This window comes from Fundulus heteroclitus, chromosome 14, assembly GCF_011125445.2.
Source record: "Fundulus heteroclitus isolate FHET01 chromosome 14, MU-UCD_Fhet_4.1, whole genome shotgun sequence".
NCBI classification, from domain to species: Eukaryota; Metazoa; Chordata; class Actinopteri; order Cyprinodontiformes; family Fundulidae; genus Fundulus; species Fundulus heteroclitus.
The window spans coordinates 12,565,822-12,584,902 of NC_046374.1; the positions used below are offsets into that span (position 1 = coordinate 12,565,822).

Genomic DNA, 19,081 nt, shown 5'->3' on the forward strand with positions numbered 1-19,081 from the left:
CTGAACCTTCCATCGATTTTAGTGCTACAGAGTCCAGTTTGTGCCTCCTCATATGTAAATAAAAACGTAAGGTGATTAAAAGTCAGTTCCCTGAGTTAAATAAACTATTTATACATTTTCTACATCCCCACAGCAGTACTATATTTTCAAGTGAGCTATTAGTCTATCAACACTGTCATGACCAACTGACTGTAATTCCTTCAGAATCAGAAGACCCAGATTAAATTAAACTGATGTTGCTGGAACAGGAACTGACATGAACCACTGTGGGGGAGGTGTCAGGGTTCTCTGTGTTTCTGTGCTCCAACTCTGCTTCACAGGTGGTGGCAGTTGACTGGTGGGCGTGGTCCACACCTACTGCTCGTCAAGGAGCTTTCACCTCGGGCTTTAATTGGAGTTCAGAGACAGCTGGAAGATGCCAGAGTGTTACCCTGTCGTGGTATGTCTAGGCCTTGGATCTTTCTCCTGTGTCTCATACCTGTGAGTTTTTGGAAACCCTGTTCTTGGACTAACTTTGTCTCCTGTTATTCTCCTGTCTTGCCGTTGCGCTCAGTGAACCAGCCTTCAGAAATCCCCGCTGCTTAGATTTTGCTCTGGCATCTCCACTCATACTCCCTTGATGGTACCAAGCCGGGCGTGAGAACCCCTTCCTGGATTCACCTGGTTCATCCACAAACACTCCAGTTCTTCCTCCTGCCTGCCGTTTCTGTGGTACGCTCCGGATCCCTCGCCAGCATTCCATCTGTCAGCCCTCCAGTCACTCAGCCACCTGTTACCATCAGTGAGTTATGGTCACAAAGTGCCCTAGTCATTTAGTAGGTCTTCCCAACTAAATGGTAAGCGGCGCAGCTTGTGGTACATTTTCCCCTGGTTCGATCCTCAGTAATGTTATCCCCTTTCTTCCCGCAGTCGTTGGGGTCAACTAACTGCATCATACACAGATAGGCCGTCAACAGGTTGAGGTTTCTAGTAGGACTGAGGCAAGGGGCAAATCCAGGATCCAGGCTTTTATTCAGTAATGAGAGGAACACTCCAGGCAGAGGTATCCAAACAGGGCAGAGGTTGGCCGACTTGGTGGAGAGGCGGTTCAGGGTTTTCGAGGTCCAGATACAGAAGCAAACAGGAGAATCTGACTGGGGCAAGACAGGAACGAGACATGTCGATAACAGGCAGGGAATCAAGTACTGCTGGATGTTTTATGCACACTAACGGCTTTGAAGAATCTGGCAGTTGCACACTGGGAGAGGCTAGGATTTATGGTGGACTTCCCAGGTTCAGCGGCTCCGCGTTATTGGAGCTGCCGCAGGTGTAACTGCTCAGACCTGATTACCTGAGCTGAGCGGGAGCAGGCAGGGAGTGACGTCACAGAGACTGCAGAAAGGATTTCACAGACAGAATCATCACACTGAGAAGGTTCTTCTCATCCTAAAACTGCTCCAGCTGGTAAACACATGCTGCTGTTTTTTTATTTTGGAAAAATGTTATTCTCAGGGATTTTGTAGATGGTCTCTGAGCATCCCATAGGTAGTTTTATATAATTTGAAACAGCATGAGTTCTTTAAAGCATCATTTATTTAATACTTAAGGTAACCTCTTTATTAATGTGTTTTTGGGATTTCAAATCATATTGAAAACATGGCATTTTATTCTGATACGATTCTCTCTCTATTTTACATAAGTAAATTGCCATGTTAACCACAGTGTGTGGCTAGTTGCCTTCATACCCTTGACACGATAAGAGAGCACATGTGAAACCCAAAACATAAACAAATTGTTTTTAATTCCATAAAAAGATTTAAATTCAGTCGAATAAATCTTCTGAACATTCTTACATCTGGACAAATATGCCAAAGTTACAGGTTTTATAAGTACATTTATAAAAATGGACAAACAGGTGGGCTCAGTTTTGAAAATATCTGCTTTCAGTTACATAACTACATTTGTTTAGTGTTACTAGTCAGAAATTAGAGCAATCCCTCAATGGCCTGCAATGAAACTCTGTAGCATTAATGTTAAAATATTTGTCTTTACTACCATCTAGTGGCGGTTAAATAAAACGGCAACATATTAACAACTTCAGGACCTTCCATTTGAGGTTATAGTGCAAGGTTATAAAAACATTCAGCAATTTTATATATTTGGAGATGGCAGAACAAATTGTGTTTTTAGGTCAAAGTTTATGATTTTGTGCTGCACAGTGGTACAGTGGGTAGCATCGTTGCCATGCAGCACAAAGGTCCTGGGTTCAAGTCCTACCCTACCTGGGTCTTTCTACATGGAATTTGCATGTTCTCCCTGTGCATGTGTGGGTTCTCTCTGGGTACTCCAGCTTCCTCCCACAGTCCAAAAACATGACTAGTAGGTTAATTGAACTCTTTAAAGTCTTCTTAGGTGTGAGTGTGTGCAAGAATGGTTTTTGTCCTGTTTGTTTCTGTGTTGCCCTGCGATGGACTGGTGACCTGTCCAGGGTGTACTCCGTCTCTCACCCATTGACAGCTGGAGATAGGCACCAGCAGCCCTTGCGACCCCACTAGGGATAGATGTGTTAGAAAATGGATAGATGGATCAGGTACAGAAGGGAACAAAAACAAGTGAAGTTATCATGTCATCAAAGTCCTTTTAACTAATTACAGCAATTAATATTTACTGCCAACAGCTGAACAAGGAGCTTAGCAACAGACCAGACACTGAGCGCAGCCTTTCTGCTCCCCATCATCCCCAGACAAAAGGGGCTGGTAGAGAAGCTCAATGGGACAGTACAAAGGTAATTACAATGTCAGAATTTCAGTGTAATCATTCAAATGTCTTTTGTTTTTTTTACTATTATCTATGTTCTTTTCAACTTATGTATGGACGTAATGCTTGTGCACGGTTTTTCCTGTTTGATGTTGTGGTATTACAGTCATGGCCAAAAGTATTGAGAATGATTCAAATGTTAATATTTACAAAGTCTACAGCTTCACTTTTTATAACGGCAATTTGCATATACTCCAGAATGTTATAAAGACTGATCAGCGCAACAGCAATTAATTGCAAAGTCAATATTTGCCTAGAAAATGAACTTTATCCCCCAAAACACATTTCAACGTCATTGCAGCCCTGCCTTAAAAGGACCAGCTAACATGGTTTTGATGATCAATCTGTCATGATCAATCTGTCATGATTAAGTTAGAATGACACCACTGGACACTTTAAAAAGAGGCTGGTGCTTGGCATCATTGTTTCTCTTCTGTGAACCATGGTTATCTCTAAAGAAACAAGTGCAGTCATCATTGCATTGCACAAAAATGGCCTAACAGGAAAGAGAATCACAGCTAGAAAGATTGCACCTCAGTCAACAATCTAACGCATCATCAAGAACTTCAAGGAGAGAGGTTTCATTGTTGCCAAAAAGCTCCAGGGTGCCCAAGAAACACCAGCAAGCGCCAGGACCGTCTCTTAAAAGTGTTTCAGCTGCGGGATCGGACTACCAGCAGTGCAGAGCTTGCTCAGGAATGGCAGCAGGCAGGTTTGAGTGCATCTGCACGCACTGTGACGCGGAGACTCTTGGAGCAAGGCCTGGTCTCAAGGAGGGCAGCAAAGAAGCCACTTCTCTCCAGGAAAAACATCAGGGACAGACTGGTATTCTGCAAAAGGCACAGGGAGTGGACTGCTGAGGACTGGGGTAAAGTCATTTTCTCTGATCAATCCCCTTTCCGATTGTATGGGACATCTGAAAAACAGCTTGTTCGGAGAAGAAGAGGTGAGCGCTACCACCGGTCTTGTCTCATGCCAACTGTAAAGCATCCTGAAACCATACATGTGTGGGGTTGCTTCTCAGCCAAGGGAATCGGCTCTCTCACAGTCTTACCTAAAAACACAGCCATGAATAAAGAATGGTACCAGAATGTCCTCCGAGAACAACTTCTCCCAACTGTCCAAGAACAGTTTGGTGATGAACAATGCCTTTACCAGCATGATGGAGCACCTTGCCATAAAGCAAAGGTGATATCTAACTGGGCCAGGGAACAAAACATAGAGATTTTGGGTCCATGGCCTGGAAACTCCCCTGATCTTAATCCCATTAAAAACTTGTGGTCAATCATCAAGAGACAGGTGGAAAAACGAAAACCTAGGAATTCTGACAAAATGCAAGCATTGATTGTGCAAGAATGGACTGCTATCAGTCAGGATTTGGTTCAGAAGTTGATTGAGAGCATGCCGTTGAGAATTGCAGAGGTCCTGAAGAAGAGGGGTCAACACTGCAAATATTGACTTGCTGCATTAACTCATTCTGTCATTAAAAGCTTTTGTTGTTGCAATATGATTGCAATTGTATTTCTGTACGTATGTGATGACAACATTTGACATACACACATGAAAACCAGAGGGCAGCAGATCATGTGAAAATATAATATTTGTGTCATTCTCAATACTTTTGGCCATGACTGTACATAACCTGTATGCTGGGAGCGAAATGCTCATGTCGCCCATCCTGCACAAAAACATAGTTTAGTTACCGTTACGTTCCCCTGCACAGACTCCTGATTACATGACCTCCTGTGATTACAGCTGATAATGGCTCCTTATTTCCTGGCCTGATCTTCTGCTCTCCTGGACATGAGGCATCAAGGCCCAACATAATCCCTTTGTGTGGCCTCAACTTGCTGTGCAATTAAAGCAATAGTTATCAATAGTTTTATGGAGGATGCGTCCAGCACTAGATTGGTTCATTTGTTCACCTTGGCAGTATGTGTGATAATTATTCTCAGAGATCTTAGGCAACAAGTGATAGAATATTGCTTTTCAGGTCACTGTGCAAACTTGATGGCAAGCAACTGCACACTTGGAACACATCTGGATGTGGTTATTTAGGTGTCTTAAAGTGCTACAAACAAAAGTAAAAACATATTTAAAAACTAAAGTTAAATTTAAAAGATTACATATCAGTGAAAAAAAGCAAAAAGGTTTGCACCCACTGTTCTGCTCATTTTATACATGCAACTTGCTTTTCTCCTTGTATAAAGATCAGCGTTGTACACACTAATTACTTTGTAAGGCAAGGCAAGGCAAATTTATTTGTATAGCACAATTCAGTACAGACAATGCAAAGTGCTTGTACATGTTTTAGCAGTCAAAGCGGCGGGCAGCTCGGCTGGTCGCCGAGGCAAAAACTCTGGTGTGGGAAGAGTTCGGAGAGGCCATGGAGAAAGACTTCGGTTCCGCTTTGAAGCGATTCTGGTCCACTATCCGGCATCTCAGGAGGGGGAAGCAGTGCAGTACCAACACTGTTTATAGTGGGAGTGGTGTGCTGCTGACCTCGACTCGGGACGTCGTGTGTCGGTGGGCGGAATACTTCAAAGACCTCCTTAATCCCACCAACACGTCTTCCATTGAGGAAGCAGAGCCTGAGGACTCTGGGTCGGGTTCTCCCATCTCTGGTGCTGAGGTTGCCTAGTTTGTTAATAAGCTCCTAAAAAGGCCCTGGGAGTGGATGAGATTCGCCCTGGATACCTTAATGCTCTCGATGTCGTGGGGCTGTGTTAGTTAACGCAGTTTGCAGCATCATGTGGACATCAGGGTCAGTTCCCCTGGACTGGCAGACTGGAGTGGTGGTCCCCCTATTTAAAAAGGGGGACCGGAGGGTGTGTTCCAACTACAGAGGAATCACACTCTTAAGCCCCCCTGGTAAGGTCTATTCAGGGGTTCTGGAAAAGAGGGTCCATCGGATAGTCGAATCTCGCATTCAGGAAGAGCAGTGTGGTTTTCGTCTTGGCCGTGGAACACTGGACCAGCTCTATACCCTCAGCAGGATCCTGGAGGGGACATAGGAGTTTGCCCAACCAGTCTACATGTGCTTTGTGGATCTGGAGAAGGCATTCAACCATGTCCCTCGAGGGACCCTGTGGGGGGTACTCCGAGAGTATGGAGTACCGGGCCCTTTAATAAGGGCTGTCAGGTCTCTATATGACCGGTGTCAGAGTCTGGTCCGCATTGCCGGCAGTAAGTCGGACTCGTTTCCGGCGAGAGTTGGACTCCGCCAAGGTTGCCCTTTGTCACCGATTCTGTTCATAACTTTTATGGACAGAATTTCTAGGCACAGAAAAGGTGTTGAGGGGATCTGTTTTGGTGGCCTTAGGATTGCGTCTCTGCTATTTGCGGATGACGTGGTCCTATTGGCTTCATCAGGGCGTGATCTACAGCTCTCACTAGAGTGGTTCGTGCAAAGTGCAAAGCGGCTTGGATGAGAATAAGTGCCTCCAAATCTGAGACCATGGTCAGAGTGCCTCCTCCGGGTTGGGAAGAATGTGCTGCCCCTAGTGGAGGAGTTCAAGTATCTTGGGGTCTTGTTCACGAATGAGGGGAAGATGGAGCGGGAGATCGACAAGCTAATTGGTGCGGCGTCTGCTGTGAAGCAGGCGCGGTTACTGATCCGTTGTGGTGAAAAGAGAGCTGAGCCAAAAGGTTAAGTTCTCAATTTACCGGTCGATCTACGTTCCTACCCTCATCTTTGGTCATGAGTTTTGGGTCGTGACCGAAAGAACGAGATCCCAGATACAAGCGGCCGAAATGAGTTTTCTTCATAGTGTGTCTGGGCTCTCCCTTAGAGATAGGGTGAGGAGCTCAGTCATCCGGGGAGGACTCAGAGTAAAGCCACTGCTCCTCCATGTCGAGGGGGTCAGGATGCCTCATGGACGCCTCCCTGGTGAGGTGCTCTGGGCACGTTCCACCGGGAGAAGACCCAGAGGAAGACCCAGGACATGCTGGAGGGACTATGTCTCTCGGCTGACCTGGGAACGCCTTGGAATTCTCCCGGAGGAGCTGGCCCAAGTGGCCGGGGAGAGGGACGTCTGGGCCTCCCTACTGAAGCTGCTACCCCCGCGACCCGACCCTGGATAAGCGGAAGACAATGGATGCATTGATGTTTTAATACATGCAAACCTTCTGAAAATCAGGCCCTTAGAGTTAAACCAGATCAAACAGAATCATAAGGCCCGTTTACACTACACTTTTTTAACCAAGATAACTCCTGTGTGTAAATGGTCAGCAGACTGAACTGAACCGCGCCAGACATAACAGGACCGCGCTCAAGGCAGACCAGTTCCTGGTGTGGTCTCGGACTGTTTTTTTTTTTTTTAATCCTGGTTATCTGATAACGAAGAGCGCATGAGCAGACCGCATCATCCCCTTACAGTCAACTGACTGTCTGCGGTTTTTCCAGCAGTGTGGTTGCACGTCCCGATTCACAATCCATTCAGACAAATTTTAGACATTCATAATAATACTAGCTTCCTTACCGTGCCACATGGTTTCCAGAGATGATTCTGCTTAGCAGCGTGATGAACCTCAGCGTCTGTCATTGTTTCCGGTGTTGTGCGAAATTCTGTTCCCCCGTGAAAATCTGTTCCCCCTGTGTCGGGAGCGTGCATTGCAGCCGTTTTCACTGCGCTTCTAATTGAATTCTGGGTAAAAACAACAATAATCATGTCAAGGTTGTAACATTCAAATTAATTGGCAGCTGTTGTTCACAAAATTGTAAAATAGAAATAAATAAACAAGGTCTTCTTACACTGTTTTGTGCTATTTTAAACGGCAAGATAATTGGTCCTTTTCCAACTTTTGTCACTTAAGTCTGACAGATAAAAGTAAGTCACCAACACAGTATTCCAACACGTAGTGGGTATTTATGATTTTACATTGTCGAAAAAAGAGGACAGAAACTGACTTCCTAAGTAGACGAGGGTGTAGACTTCCTAGTAAATCCCGTTGTAATGTAAAATATGACAGATTACTGTATACTACATGCTATCACACATAACAATTTTTGATAATTTGGAAACATTTGCTCTTTATTTCCCAAAGTTTTCGGGGGAGGAGAGGAGATAATGGATATTTCAGCTGCCTAAAAGACCGCATTTATTTATTTATTTTTTTACAATTTTGTAAACAACAGCTGCCGATTAAACTGAATGTTACAACCTTGACATGACTATTGTTGTTTTCACCACAAATTCAATTAGAAGTGCCGTAAAAACGGCTGCAATGCGCACTCCCGACACAGGGGTGAACAGATTTTCACGGAGGAACAGAATTTCGCACAACACCGCCTTCAATCCCAGAGAGCAGCAGTACCGCAGATCGTCACTAGGAGGCGAGGAAACCAAGGAACCGAGATAAGCTTGGCGTGTAAACGGTCGGCTCGGCTTGGTTAACTGATCCAAGCTCGGACTGGTCTCGGCATGGATCGGTTTTACAAGGGTAGTGTAAATGGGGCTATAGTCTGAGACTAGCATTAGATCTTATCTGAGAAACTGACCCTTAATCACATAAGAGACGTAACTTAGAAAAGCTGAAAATGTGTGTCACACATTTAAATGTTGATAATATTTGACAGTAGCAAATTATCAGCAGCATCCCCACTGCCAGTCAGCACAACAAAGATTAATATATCTTGTTTTTATTACATTTTATTATTATGCGAGAAAATAAACACACTCCACCTAACAGCATTTATCTCATGGAATATACAGCAGAATAAACCATGACAGCATCTAGCCTTCACTGTTGCATCTGGCGCTGCAGGACTCCCCTTTCCTGTCAATGGAGAGATGATTTGTGTGAGATATGTATTAGCATTAAAAATGAGTTAAAATCCTAAATCTGATTCTGTTTCTGTGGTTTACTTTAAACATTCTGTAACACAATGTATCAGGTCAATAAAACTGGTACAAATTGAAGCTATTAAAACAGTAACCTCCAAGATTAATCTGAAATAAACATTTAATAATAAAGAATTTAGATCAGAGCAGAATTGATTCACCTTTATGTTGTTCTTTACTTTGTTCTGGTTGTGAATTTTAGTCAGCACTGAAATCTAAAACAGAAACCAAATCTATTTTTTTTTTTTTTACAATAAATCTCAGGGATACTTCCTGCTGATGGCTAGAATCGATATATAGATGTTAACTATCTGAACTCCATGTTGAGCTGTAGTTACCTGGTTTAACATTGCAAACAAAATTACTGAGATTGCTCAGATTGCGGCATAAATAAATTAGAAATCACACAAAGAGAAAATTAAAGTTGACGAAATAATCTTAAACTCATATTTCGTATATGTTGAAGTTGCTCACTCTTCTTTCTGAATTGTTTAAGTTCTTTGTTTACATTTTTGATGTGTTGGGATTAATCTGCATTTGAAATATTTCAGTATTTTATATTGATAATATATGTTCAGTCTCTTTAAATCATCCTGCATCTCCAACTGCTATAAAACATAAACTTTACCATTTCAAGAAGTTCTGATGGGTTGGATAGTCTCATAAAGGGAAGTGTTACCTACAGACCACAAAGCAACATCAAAGTTAATGTTCTAAAAAGATAAAATAATCACAGATTGTTTGTTAATGATTTTAACTGTATCTGCTTAACTGTAAGTTTGATATCTAATTACATAAACACACACCCATTACTATCTCTCTGCCCAATACAAAGACTACTGCAACAACTGTTGTCTTACTGGTTTTAATACTGGCAATTTAAATCTAAATTTTAAAACAATTTATGTATAACATTTTTAACTTCACTTCAATATTTTTTCTGACATTACGGCTGCTACCAGACAAGAGCTCAACTAAATGTCACCATATTATTGTACCAATAAAGACTTTTTCTTCTTCTTTTTACATCTTTGCTGACATCTGGATATTTGTTAGAACAATGAATTTTGTGCATATAATAATAATAATGTTATAACTGTACTTTTTTTATTTAACACTTCTGTCAGAAACATAAATTCAATACAAACAGCATTAATTTGCAGGCAGCGCCAAGCCCTTCTCTCTCTCTCTCTCTCTCTCGAGCGAGAGAGTAGAGAGCTAGCGGCGCGAGAGAGCGGCGCAGAGCTAGACGCTTCTCTTACAGCCAGAGCTAGCATCTCCGCCTCTCATTCTCTCTCTCTCTCTCTCTCTCTCTCTCTCTCTCTCTCTCTCTCTCTCTCTCTCTCTCTCTCTCTCTCTCTCTCTCTCTCTCTCTCTCTCTCTCTCAGACTAACCATAAAGCAGAGAGCAGTAAACGGGTCTATCAGTCTGGGTCCCTCCATGATTGGTGGCTGAGGTTTGATTGCTGCTCTCTGATGGAATTAATCTAAACATAACAAACAAATCAATTTATAGATGAAAGTAATTATTTTTCTTACATGTTTAGAAAGATATAACAGATGTGTTTACTGACCTGATACAGCTTAAATCTGTAAGGAAAAGGGCATTTAATAAATTTAATAAATTCCCACTTTTAATTAATCAGAATAAATTTGAGCCATTTGAACAAATAAAGTATTTAACTGAATCTGATCCAGTGTGGGCAGAAAGAGGTTTCACCTTTGGACCGTCTGTAGCGCCACAACAAGAGCAGGAGAATAATGAGAATGACTCCAATAATTGGTCCAATGATCAACAGCACAGGAAATGGACAGCTGTCAGGATTGGACCGAGCTACTGGGAATAAGAAATGTTAAAATGGAATAAATCTTATTTAGCTACAGACTTAATGACATCATCCTCTGTTAAATAGAAATCTGATTTTACACTTGAACTCAGACAGAAATCTGCTGCACATCCACATAAACATCCTCAGTGTTCAGGGATGGTGATCCAATCCATTAAATACCAAGTCCAAAAGTAAAAGATCCAGGTCAACACTGTTTACTTAACTTGGATCCGGGGTAGTATCAAAGGAGGACAATGAACCTGGCTCTTGGTCCTTCTCAAGTGGCAAGAAGTTCACCAACAGGAACAAGTTACAGTGAACAGCTTTCTCTTGTTCTGTGGCAGTGTTTCGGACACTTTAAGTGTGACACTGTGGGTCACGTGACACAACTGTGTAGATGGTGGGACACCACTTGTCAGCAAGCTTCCTGTGCCCACGTTCACCCTTTTTAGCCAAAAGCACCTGATCACCCTCTGTAATGTCCATGCCTTTTGTTCACAGATTGTACAGGTGGGCTTGTCATTGCTGGCTGGTGTCAGTGTTAGTTTGAGCAATGGTCACGGCCTCTTTGCGGCTCTCTCTGACTTTTTTGACATAACTGTTGTAGTCTGTTCATTGTCTCTCTCAACATTGTGGAACATGACATCTACCGGGGGTCTGGGTTTCCGACTGGGCATAAGGTAGAAAAGGGGCAAAGCCAGATGACTCATGGGCAGTGCATTTGTAGACAAAGGTCTTTTGCTGCCCCACAGTCAAATTTGGTTTTTGAGAGGACATTCTCATACTTTTGGACAAGCTGCAGAAGCTGACTTTTCCTGTAAGGAGACACCTCACATGAGTCAATGTCCAGACTTCTGAGTCAAGCGTGGCTAAAGCATCCTGGTAGCCTGGTGGCAGAGGGCCTTGGTGACTGAGCAAAGTGGAATAAACAGTCCACAAAAAGTCCAAACAAAAACAGATAAAAAAAATCATGACACAAAGTGAACGGTTATTCATTAAACCATCCCCCAACATACTAAAAACCTGATCGATTGGGGTAGAGTGGAATACTCTACGATCCTCCTTTAGATTTAAAGAGACCGCACCAAAATCAGACCAGAATTACATCATTTGCTTTTAGTTTCTATTCTCCTATGTCTATTTTGTTTCTACATTTTATTCCTACTTGCTTTTATTCTGCTTTATTTTCCTACATTTTAATGATGTAAAGCACTTTGCATTGTCTCTGTACTGAAATGTGCTATACAAATACATTTGCATTGCCCTTAACATTTGCTGGCTGATTATCTAATTAGGATTCAACTGTTTTACTGATGGTCTTAATGTCAATGAACCACAATATTTATTTTTATCACCATAGACAAACACATTAAATGTTTAACAATAGTCTGATTTTCTTATTCTAGAATAAATACCTAAACTCACCAGTTTCCTGAATGGTGACCTTTGTGCTGGTTTCAGTGTAGAAAACTGGATCTCCTCTTCCTCCTCTGCAGCTGTACACACTTCCCTCTGAGACTCTGAGGACTCCATCTGGTTCATTGGTTCTGATGAGCTGAGCTGGAGAAGACACTGACTCCTGTCTGAACCAGTCAAACTTCCAGCCAGCAGAGCTGGACACAGAGCATCGTAGTGCTACACTGCCCCCTGCTGGTAGGATTGTTCTCTTTGCTGTCAGTCTGGCTCTGGGTTTATATGCTGTTGGGTTTAGAGCAGAAATGAAAACAACTTACTTCAGGGGAAAAGATATGACTACATATTTAATCTTAAAAAGTGCCATATTTCATTCAGAATGAAATAATTTATAAATAAAGTTTGAACCTAGTTTTTATATATTTACTTCAGTGACATGTTGCCTGAAGTTGCTGGAGAAGATTGTTTTGTTTTTTAACTTTTTTGGAACTAACAGAAGGTTTTCATATTTTCTGTAGACTGTGGTCATAAAACAATAAAATTATTTTGATCAGAACAATGGGAGAACCTTTAAAGTCTGACTCACATCTCACTGTCAGTCTGTAGGCATCACTCCATTCTGTTATCTGATAGCCTCTTCTACCCATACAGCTGTGTTCTCCTCCATCAGACTCAGAGACTCTGTTGATTTTGTATTCACTGGACGATGGAGAGTTCCTGTTGGCTGATCTCCTTTTATGCCTCCATTCATACGTCCACTGAGTTCCTCCACCTCCCTGGATCTCACATCTCAGAGTGACTGTCTCTCCTCTGAATATCTCAGACCAGTTGGGTTGCAGGGTCACAGTAGGTTTAATGGAAACTGTTCACATTAAGAAATATATGGTCAGAAATGCATTAATAACAAATTCAACAAAAAATCCTTTTGCTGCTGTTTGAGATTTTAATTCAGTGTGTCTATTTACTGTAATTATTCACAACAAATTGGTGTATTTAAATAAAATTGTAAATTAAATAGTGACTTAACAATATAAGAAAAAATATTATTGAGATTAAAAGGATAAAAGAGATAAAACAACATCTTCAATTAAAAGCTTTTAAATGTATTGAATACATTTCATAGGAGGCTGCCTCATGTAATAAAATACAGTTTTAACATTATTAAATAATAATTTTAATATCAAAATGGAAGAAATCTGCATTTTCTACAAAACTACTGAAGACGTACAAAATGTAAAAATCCCTTTTTGTTTCATTGATAATCAGAAACTAAACTCGCCGGTTTCCTGAATGGTGACCTCTGTGCTGGTTTCAGTGTAGAAAGCTGGATCTCCTCTTCCTCCTCTGCAGCTGTACACACCTCCCTCTGAGACTCTGAGGACTCCATCTGGTTCATTGGTTCTGATGAGCTGAGCTAGAGAAGACACTGACTCCTGTCTGAACCAATCAAACTTCCAGCCAGCAGAGCTGGACACAGAGCATCGTAGTGCTACACTGCCCCCTGCTGGTATGATTGGTCTATTTGCTGTCAGTCTGGCTCTGGGTTTATCTGCTGTTGGGTTTAGAGCAGAAAGAAAACTATAAGTACTTACTTCAGAAAAAAAACATATAACAACATGTTTGATCATAAAAAATGTCATACTTCATTCTAAATGAAATTATTCATAATTAAAGTTTGAACCAAGTTATTATATAATTAATTCAGAGACATGTTGCTTTTTCTGCATATCTAACAGAAGGTTTTCATCTTTTCTGTAGAATGTGGTCATAAATACAATAAAAAATATTTGATCAGAACAATGGGAGAACATTTAAAGTCTGACTTACATCTCACTGTCAGTCTGAAGGCATCACTCCATCCTGTTATCTGATAGCCTCTTCTACCCATACACCAGTAGTCTCCACTATCAGACTCAGTGATGCTGATGATTCTGTATTCACTGGATGATGGAGAGTTTCTGGTGGTTGGTCTCCATTCATACGTCCACTGAGTTCCTCCAACTCCCTGGATCTCACATCTCAGAGTGACTGTCTCTCCTCTGAATATCTCAGACCAGTTGGGTTGCAGGGTCACAGTAGGTTTAATGGAAACTGTTCACATTAAGAAATATCAGGTCAGAAATGCATTAACAACAAATTCAACAAAAAATCCTTTTGCTGCTATTTGAAATTTTAATTCAGTGTGTCTATTTACTGTAATTATTCACAACAACTTGGTGTATTTAAATTAAATTGTATACTAAAAAAGTGACTTAATGTAAGAACAAATATCATTAGGACTAAAAAAATAACAGAGATAAAAACAACATCTTGAATATATTTCATAGCAGGCTAATTTCATGTAATAAAATACAGCTTTAACATTCATAAATAATAACTTCAATATTAAAATGGAAGAAATTTGCATCTTCTACAAAACTACTCAAGACGTACAGAATGTAAAAACCCCTTTTTGTTTCATTAATAATCAGAAACTAAACTCGCCAGTTTCCTGAATGGTGACCTCTGTGCTGGTTTCAGTGTAGAAAGCTGGATCTCCTCTTCCTCCTCTGCAGCTGTACACACCTCCCTCTGAGACTCTGAGGACTCCATCTGGTTCATTGGTTCTGATGAGATGAGCTGGAGAAGACACTGACTCCTGTCTGAACCAGTCATACTTCCAGCCAGCAGAGCTGGACACAGAGCACCGCAGTGCTACACTGCCCCCTGCTGGTAGGATTGTTTTCTCTGGTGACAGTGAGGCTCTAGGTTTATCTGCTGTTGGGTTTAGAGCAGAAAGAAAACTATAAGTACTTACTTCAGGTAAAAATATATAATAACATATTTAATCATACAAAGTGTCATACTTTACTCAAAATGAAATTATTCATATTTAAAGTTTGAACCAAGTTTTAATATATTTACTTCAGTGACATGTTGCTTTTTCTGCATATCTAACAGAAGGTTTTTATCTTTTCTGTAGAATGTGGTCATAAAAACAATAACAATGATTTTGATCAGAACAATAAGAGAACCTTCAACGTCTGACTCACATCTCACTGTCAGTCTGAAGGCATCACTCCATTCTGTTATCTGATAGCCTCTTCTACCCGTACACCAGTAGTCTCCACTATCAGACTCAGTGATGCTGTTGATCCTGTATTCACTGGATGATGGAGAGTTTCTGGTGGTTGGGCTCCATCCATACGTCCACTGAGCTCCTCCACATCCCTGGATCTCACATCTCAGAGTGACTGTCTCTCCTCTGAATATCTCAGACCAGTTGGGTTGCAGGGTCACAGTGGGTTTAATGGAAACTGTTCACATTAAGAAATATCTGGTCAGAAATGCATTAACAACAAATTCAACAAAAAATCATTTTGCTGCTGTTTGAGATTTTAATTCAGTGTGTCTATTTACTGTAATTATTCACAACAACTTGGTGTATTTAAATAAAATTGTAAACTAAATAGTGACTTAACAATATAAGAAAAAATATTATTAAGACTAAAATAATAACAGAGATAAAACAACATCTTCAATCAAAAGCTTTTAAATGTATTTAATAAATTTCATAGGAGGCTGCCTCATGTAATAAAATACAGTTTTAACAATATTAAATAATAATTTTAATATCAAAATGGAAGAAATTGGATTTTCTACAAAACTACTCAAGACGTACAAAATGTAAGAACAGAGGCGCACCTTGTCAACAGGCAAACCAAGCAACTGCTTGGAGCCCCGAGCCGCTGGGGGGCCCCCGAGAGCCAGCTACTGTACACCCGGTAGGCGAGCATGAAGTGGCAAGTGACTGAGGCAGAGCCATAGGCCGTTTCTCAATGCGGTACCGCGCCCGTGACGTCACCGTCTCAAGAGCAACGCCCCTTTTGCCGCTTAGGTAGGGCATACAGGAGAGAACGCATACAGGAGAGAACGCACGGATAACAGATATGACCGACTTTACAGCCGTTAAACTTTCCCAAGACGATGTCCCAGGCACACGGATAGACCCTTTTCACAGTGACGTCATGCAACTTCCGTTCTGCGGTGAAGCAGGGTATCTTTACTTCCGCTTTCTCCGCGAGCAGTGTTTTTACATAGGGATTTCACACAGTCCCTCACCAATCTACCGAAATTTCGTTTGGGGGACGTGCACAGACTGGTACAAAAGCTTTCGGCCACACCAGCCTCCAGACTCGACAAAGATGACAAGTTCTTTGTGGAACAATACCTTTTCGATTATGAAGGTAAGAGCTTTGTCTTTTTAGCTCTGTTGTTAGCATAGATGCTAGGATAATGGTAGCTATGCTACCAACAGGACTTTTGTCATTTATTAGTTTTCTATTTCTCCATTATATTGCTACGCTAGCTTTATTGCTATATCAGCTATTCTGTTTCACAGCTTTTAGCCAATGAGTCACACCAGGGATATAGTTGATGTATAATGTTGAGCCTTTTCATACTTTGTTTTGGAACAGTGTCAATACTGTTGGCCACATGGTCACAGCTCTATGAATAAAAATGAGGAGCCTCATTCCCTCCCGTTTTTTTTTTTTTTTTGTGTAGTATTTTACTGAGGTTGCAGAATCACACAAAATTCCTCTGTGGGTTCAGTGTGTTTCTCAGTCTCGTCAGTAGATTTGGAGCCTCAATTAATAAAATAATTCTGCCCATTCCTGTTAAAACTGTGATAGTTTAGGACATCATAGACTGAGAAAGACGCTGTCAATAATGTTGAATGCACACTGCATGCACACTAATAATCAGTTCATTATAGTATTTATGGATTATGCTGCTGTCGGGGCAAACCCCTTGTGTCCTATACTGTTATTTTTCAGGAACTGACCAAAAAAACATGGATTTTAAAAAACTTCAGACATCACACTTCATATATTTTAGTTATTTATTACATAGATACTTCATAGCAGCTCTGTCCATTTTACCTGTCCTGTTTATCCTGCTGCCTTGCTTCGGTTCCCCTCTGCCTTACAGAAGAGCCTGCTGCCGAGCTCTGGTGGGTTCTCCCCTGAACTGTCAATTCTCTGCCGAGCTGTGGACCCCGATGCCTGTTCCTGGTTCCAAGAAGTCTCTCTCCGGTCCGTCAGCTCCTGCCAACACCATCAGCCTGTTCCCGTGCAGTTCTACCTCGCTGGTTACATCACCCTCCATCCCATCAAACCTTCAATAAAGACTTTCATTTTAAGTCCCGTGTGTTTGGTTCTGGGTTCATCCATAGACAAATCGTGACAATTAGACTTAGACAACTTTATTTGTCATTTTGTATGCACAGAGTGCGTACAGAACAAAATTCCGTTTGCATACAGCTTGAGAATTACAGTAAATTACAGCAGTGATTTAACAGTAAACAATTGAAATGTAAACAATGCAGGAGAAAGAGACAGTGTGCGATCACAGTGTACAGGTGAGTATTTTTAAAAACCATTTGTATGTGCAGAAATTAATTATTTTTTCAGATTAATTTCCTTTCATTAACAAATTGTTTTTGACAGCTCTAATAAAAATTTACATGGTGAGCCACTGAAATTATCTTGGGAATAGCTAAATAAACTTATAACTCAATTATCTTTAAGAAAGAAAGATGGAGTTTAATTTGTTAAAGACCACTTGCAGAAACATAGGTGTCCTCGGAAGAGAAGTGCTGACTGCAGGCGTAAGTGCTGCTGCGAAGGATTTTAAAATTTGGCCCCTCGTCTCTTCTTATTGCCGTCACCCAACGGGCTCCAGTCTCAGCATCAGCCGGGAAGTCATGAACACTGAGATATGGAAAGTTTTCTTTGTTGTTCGAACACTGTGGGACACTGCAGTAGCGGTTTCTCTGTGATTGAGCCATGCTTGGTGGATATGATGCTGCTGAGAGATGGACACAAGGGGAGAAAAAATAGATTAATTATAATACTTTTTAAAACCTTTATTTAACAAGATAAACTCCCATTGAGATAAAGATCTCTTTTTTTAAAGGTTGATCTGACTAAGGTCAGCAGCACGTGTCATTACTAATATAGTATAATAAAACAATTTCAGGCTTCTACTTAAAATATACAGTATTTTGCACAAAAACTAAAAAAAAAGTGCATTAATATAAGTGCAAATAATATTATGAACACAAGTACTGTCCAATAGACCCGCGTTAATTTTTTTTGGGAATGAACAAAAAGATTCAAATGGAATAAGATCTTTTTAATTCAGTGACTGCAAATATATATATATATAACATGTCACCATAATCAAGTAAGGGGAACAATGTAGCAGATAAATGTCTCTTTTTTTCACTCAGTGATCAAGATTTATTTCTATAATAGCAAAGCTACAGTAATAATTTTATAACATCTACATCAGATTAATGACAGGTAAAGTGAGCTAACAAGCTGCTGCATGTTAGCTTTGATCTTCATGTTACTGTCCCGATCAAAGCATCTTTATAACAGCAATGATCGCTACAAATACTAAGGAAAATAAAGATAGTAAATAAGACACGTTTAATATTGTGCTCTCAGTCTTACCTAATGAAATCACGCTGATTACTGATAGGTAAAAGTTTGGTAAGGTAAGCTAACAAGCTGCTGTATGTTAGCTTTGATCTACATGTTACTGTCCCGATCAAAGCATCTATATAACAGCAATGATTGCTACCAATACTAAGGAAAATAAAGATAGTCAATGCCACACATTGTGGTCTCAGTCTTACCTTATGAAATCGCGCTGATTATCAGTGAAACACGTCTTCACCTCCCGAATTTTCTATGTAAAAGCATGTAGCCGGAAGTAAAGATACCCTGCTCCGCTTCAAAACGGAAGTTGAGTGACGTCATGTGAAAAGGGTCTATTACTGGTCGCACTGTCGAAGAACACACCAACCTTCAGCTCAAACGATGGCTTGAGGTTCGAGGGTTTAAAAAGACTGGAAAACTGGCCGAGATTATGAACGGTAAGCTTTGTTTTTTTTTCCTGCGCGGCGGTCATGGCAGCGTCGGCCGTTTTTTTTTTGTTGTTGTTTGCAATCACCGTCCAGGAATGGGTATATGTTTGATGTTTGTCTCATTTGAAATGTTTTTGAGTAAGCTATCCTGGTAGCAGGCTATCATGTTAGCGCCTGCTACCATGATAGCCTATATGCTGTCATGGTAGCAGGCACTACATTATTAACATGTCGGCCACCAAAATACTCTTACCTTGACTTGATGTCGCTGGAATTGGGTCAGGA

General features: G+C 40.9%; 1 protein-coding gene and 1 long non-coding RNA gene across 3 annotated transcripts in view; both read right to left on the minus strand.

The window, feature by feature from the left end:
* Positions 1–8,443: 8,443 nt before the first annotated feature.
* Positions 8,444–11,969, minus strand: LOC105924142. 2 transcript variants are annotated; one of them, XR_004932517.1, is made up of 7 exons: positions 11,893–11,969; positions 10,359–10,475; positions 10,213–10,228; positions 10,034–10,125; positions 9,268–9,318; positions 8,801–8,854; positions 8,444–8,574 (listed from the first exon to the last, which is right to left on the minus strand). It is a non-coding gene; the product is annotated as an uncharacterized LOC105924142 (long non-coding RNA). The 2 variants fall into 2 exon arrangements; XR_004932518.1 differs by lacking the exon at positions 8,801–8,854.
* A 1,173-nt stretch (positions 11,970–13,142) lies between these two features.
* Positions 13,143–19,081, minus strand: part of LOC118565919 (Fc receptor-like protein 5) — a 69,311-nt gene continuing 63,372 nt past the window's right edge. Inside the window, exons 6-9 of the mRNA XM_036147002.1 lie at positions 14,913–15,176; positions 14,365–14,637; positions 13,708–13,971; positions 13,143–13,432 (exon numbers count right to left, since the gene is read on the minus strand). Coding sequence (XP_036002895.1) covers positions 13,143–13,432; positions 13,708–13,971; positions 14,365–14,637; positions 14,913–15,176 — 1,091 coding nt within the window. The remainder of the gene's footprint in view (positions 13,433–13,707; positions 13,972–14,364; positions 14,638–14,912; positions 15,177–19,081) is intronic.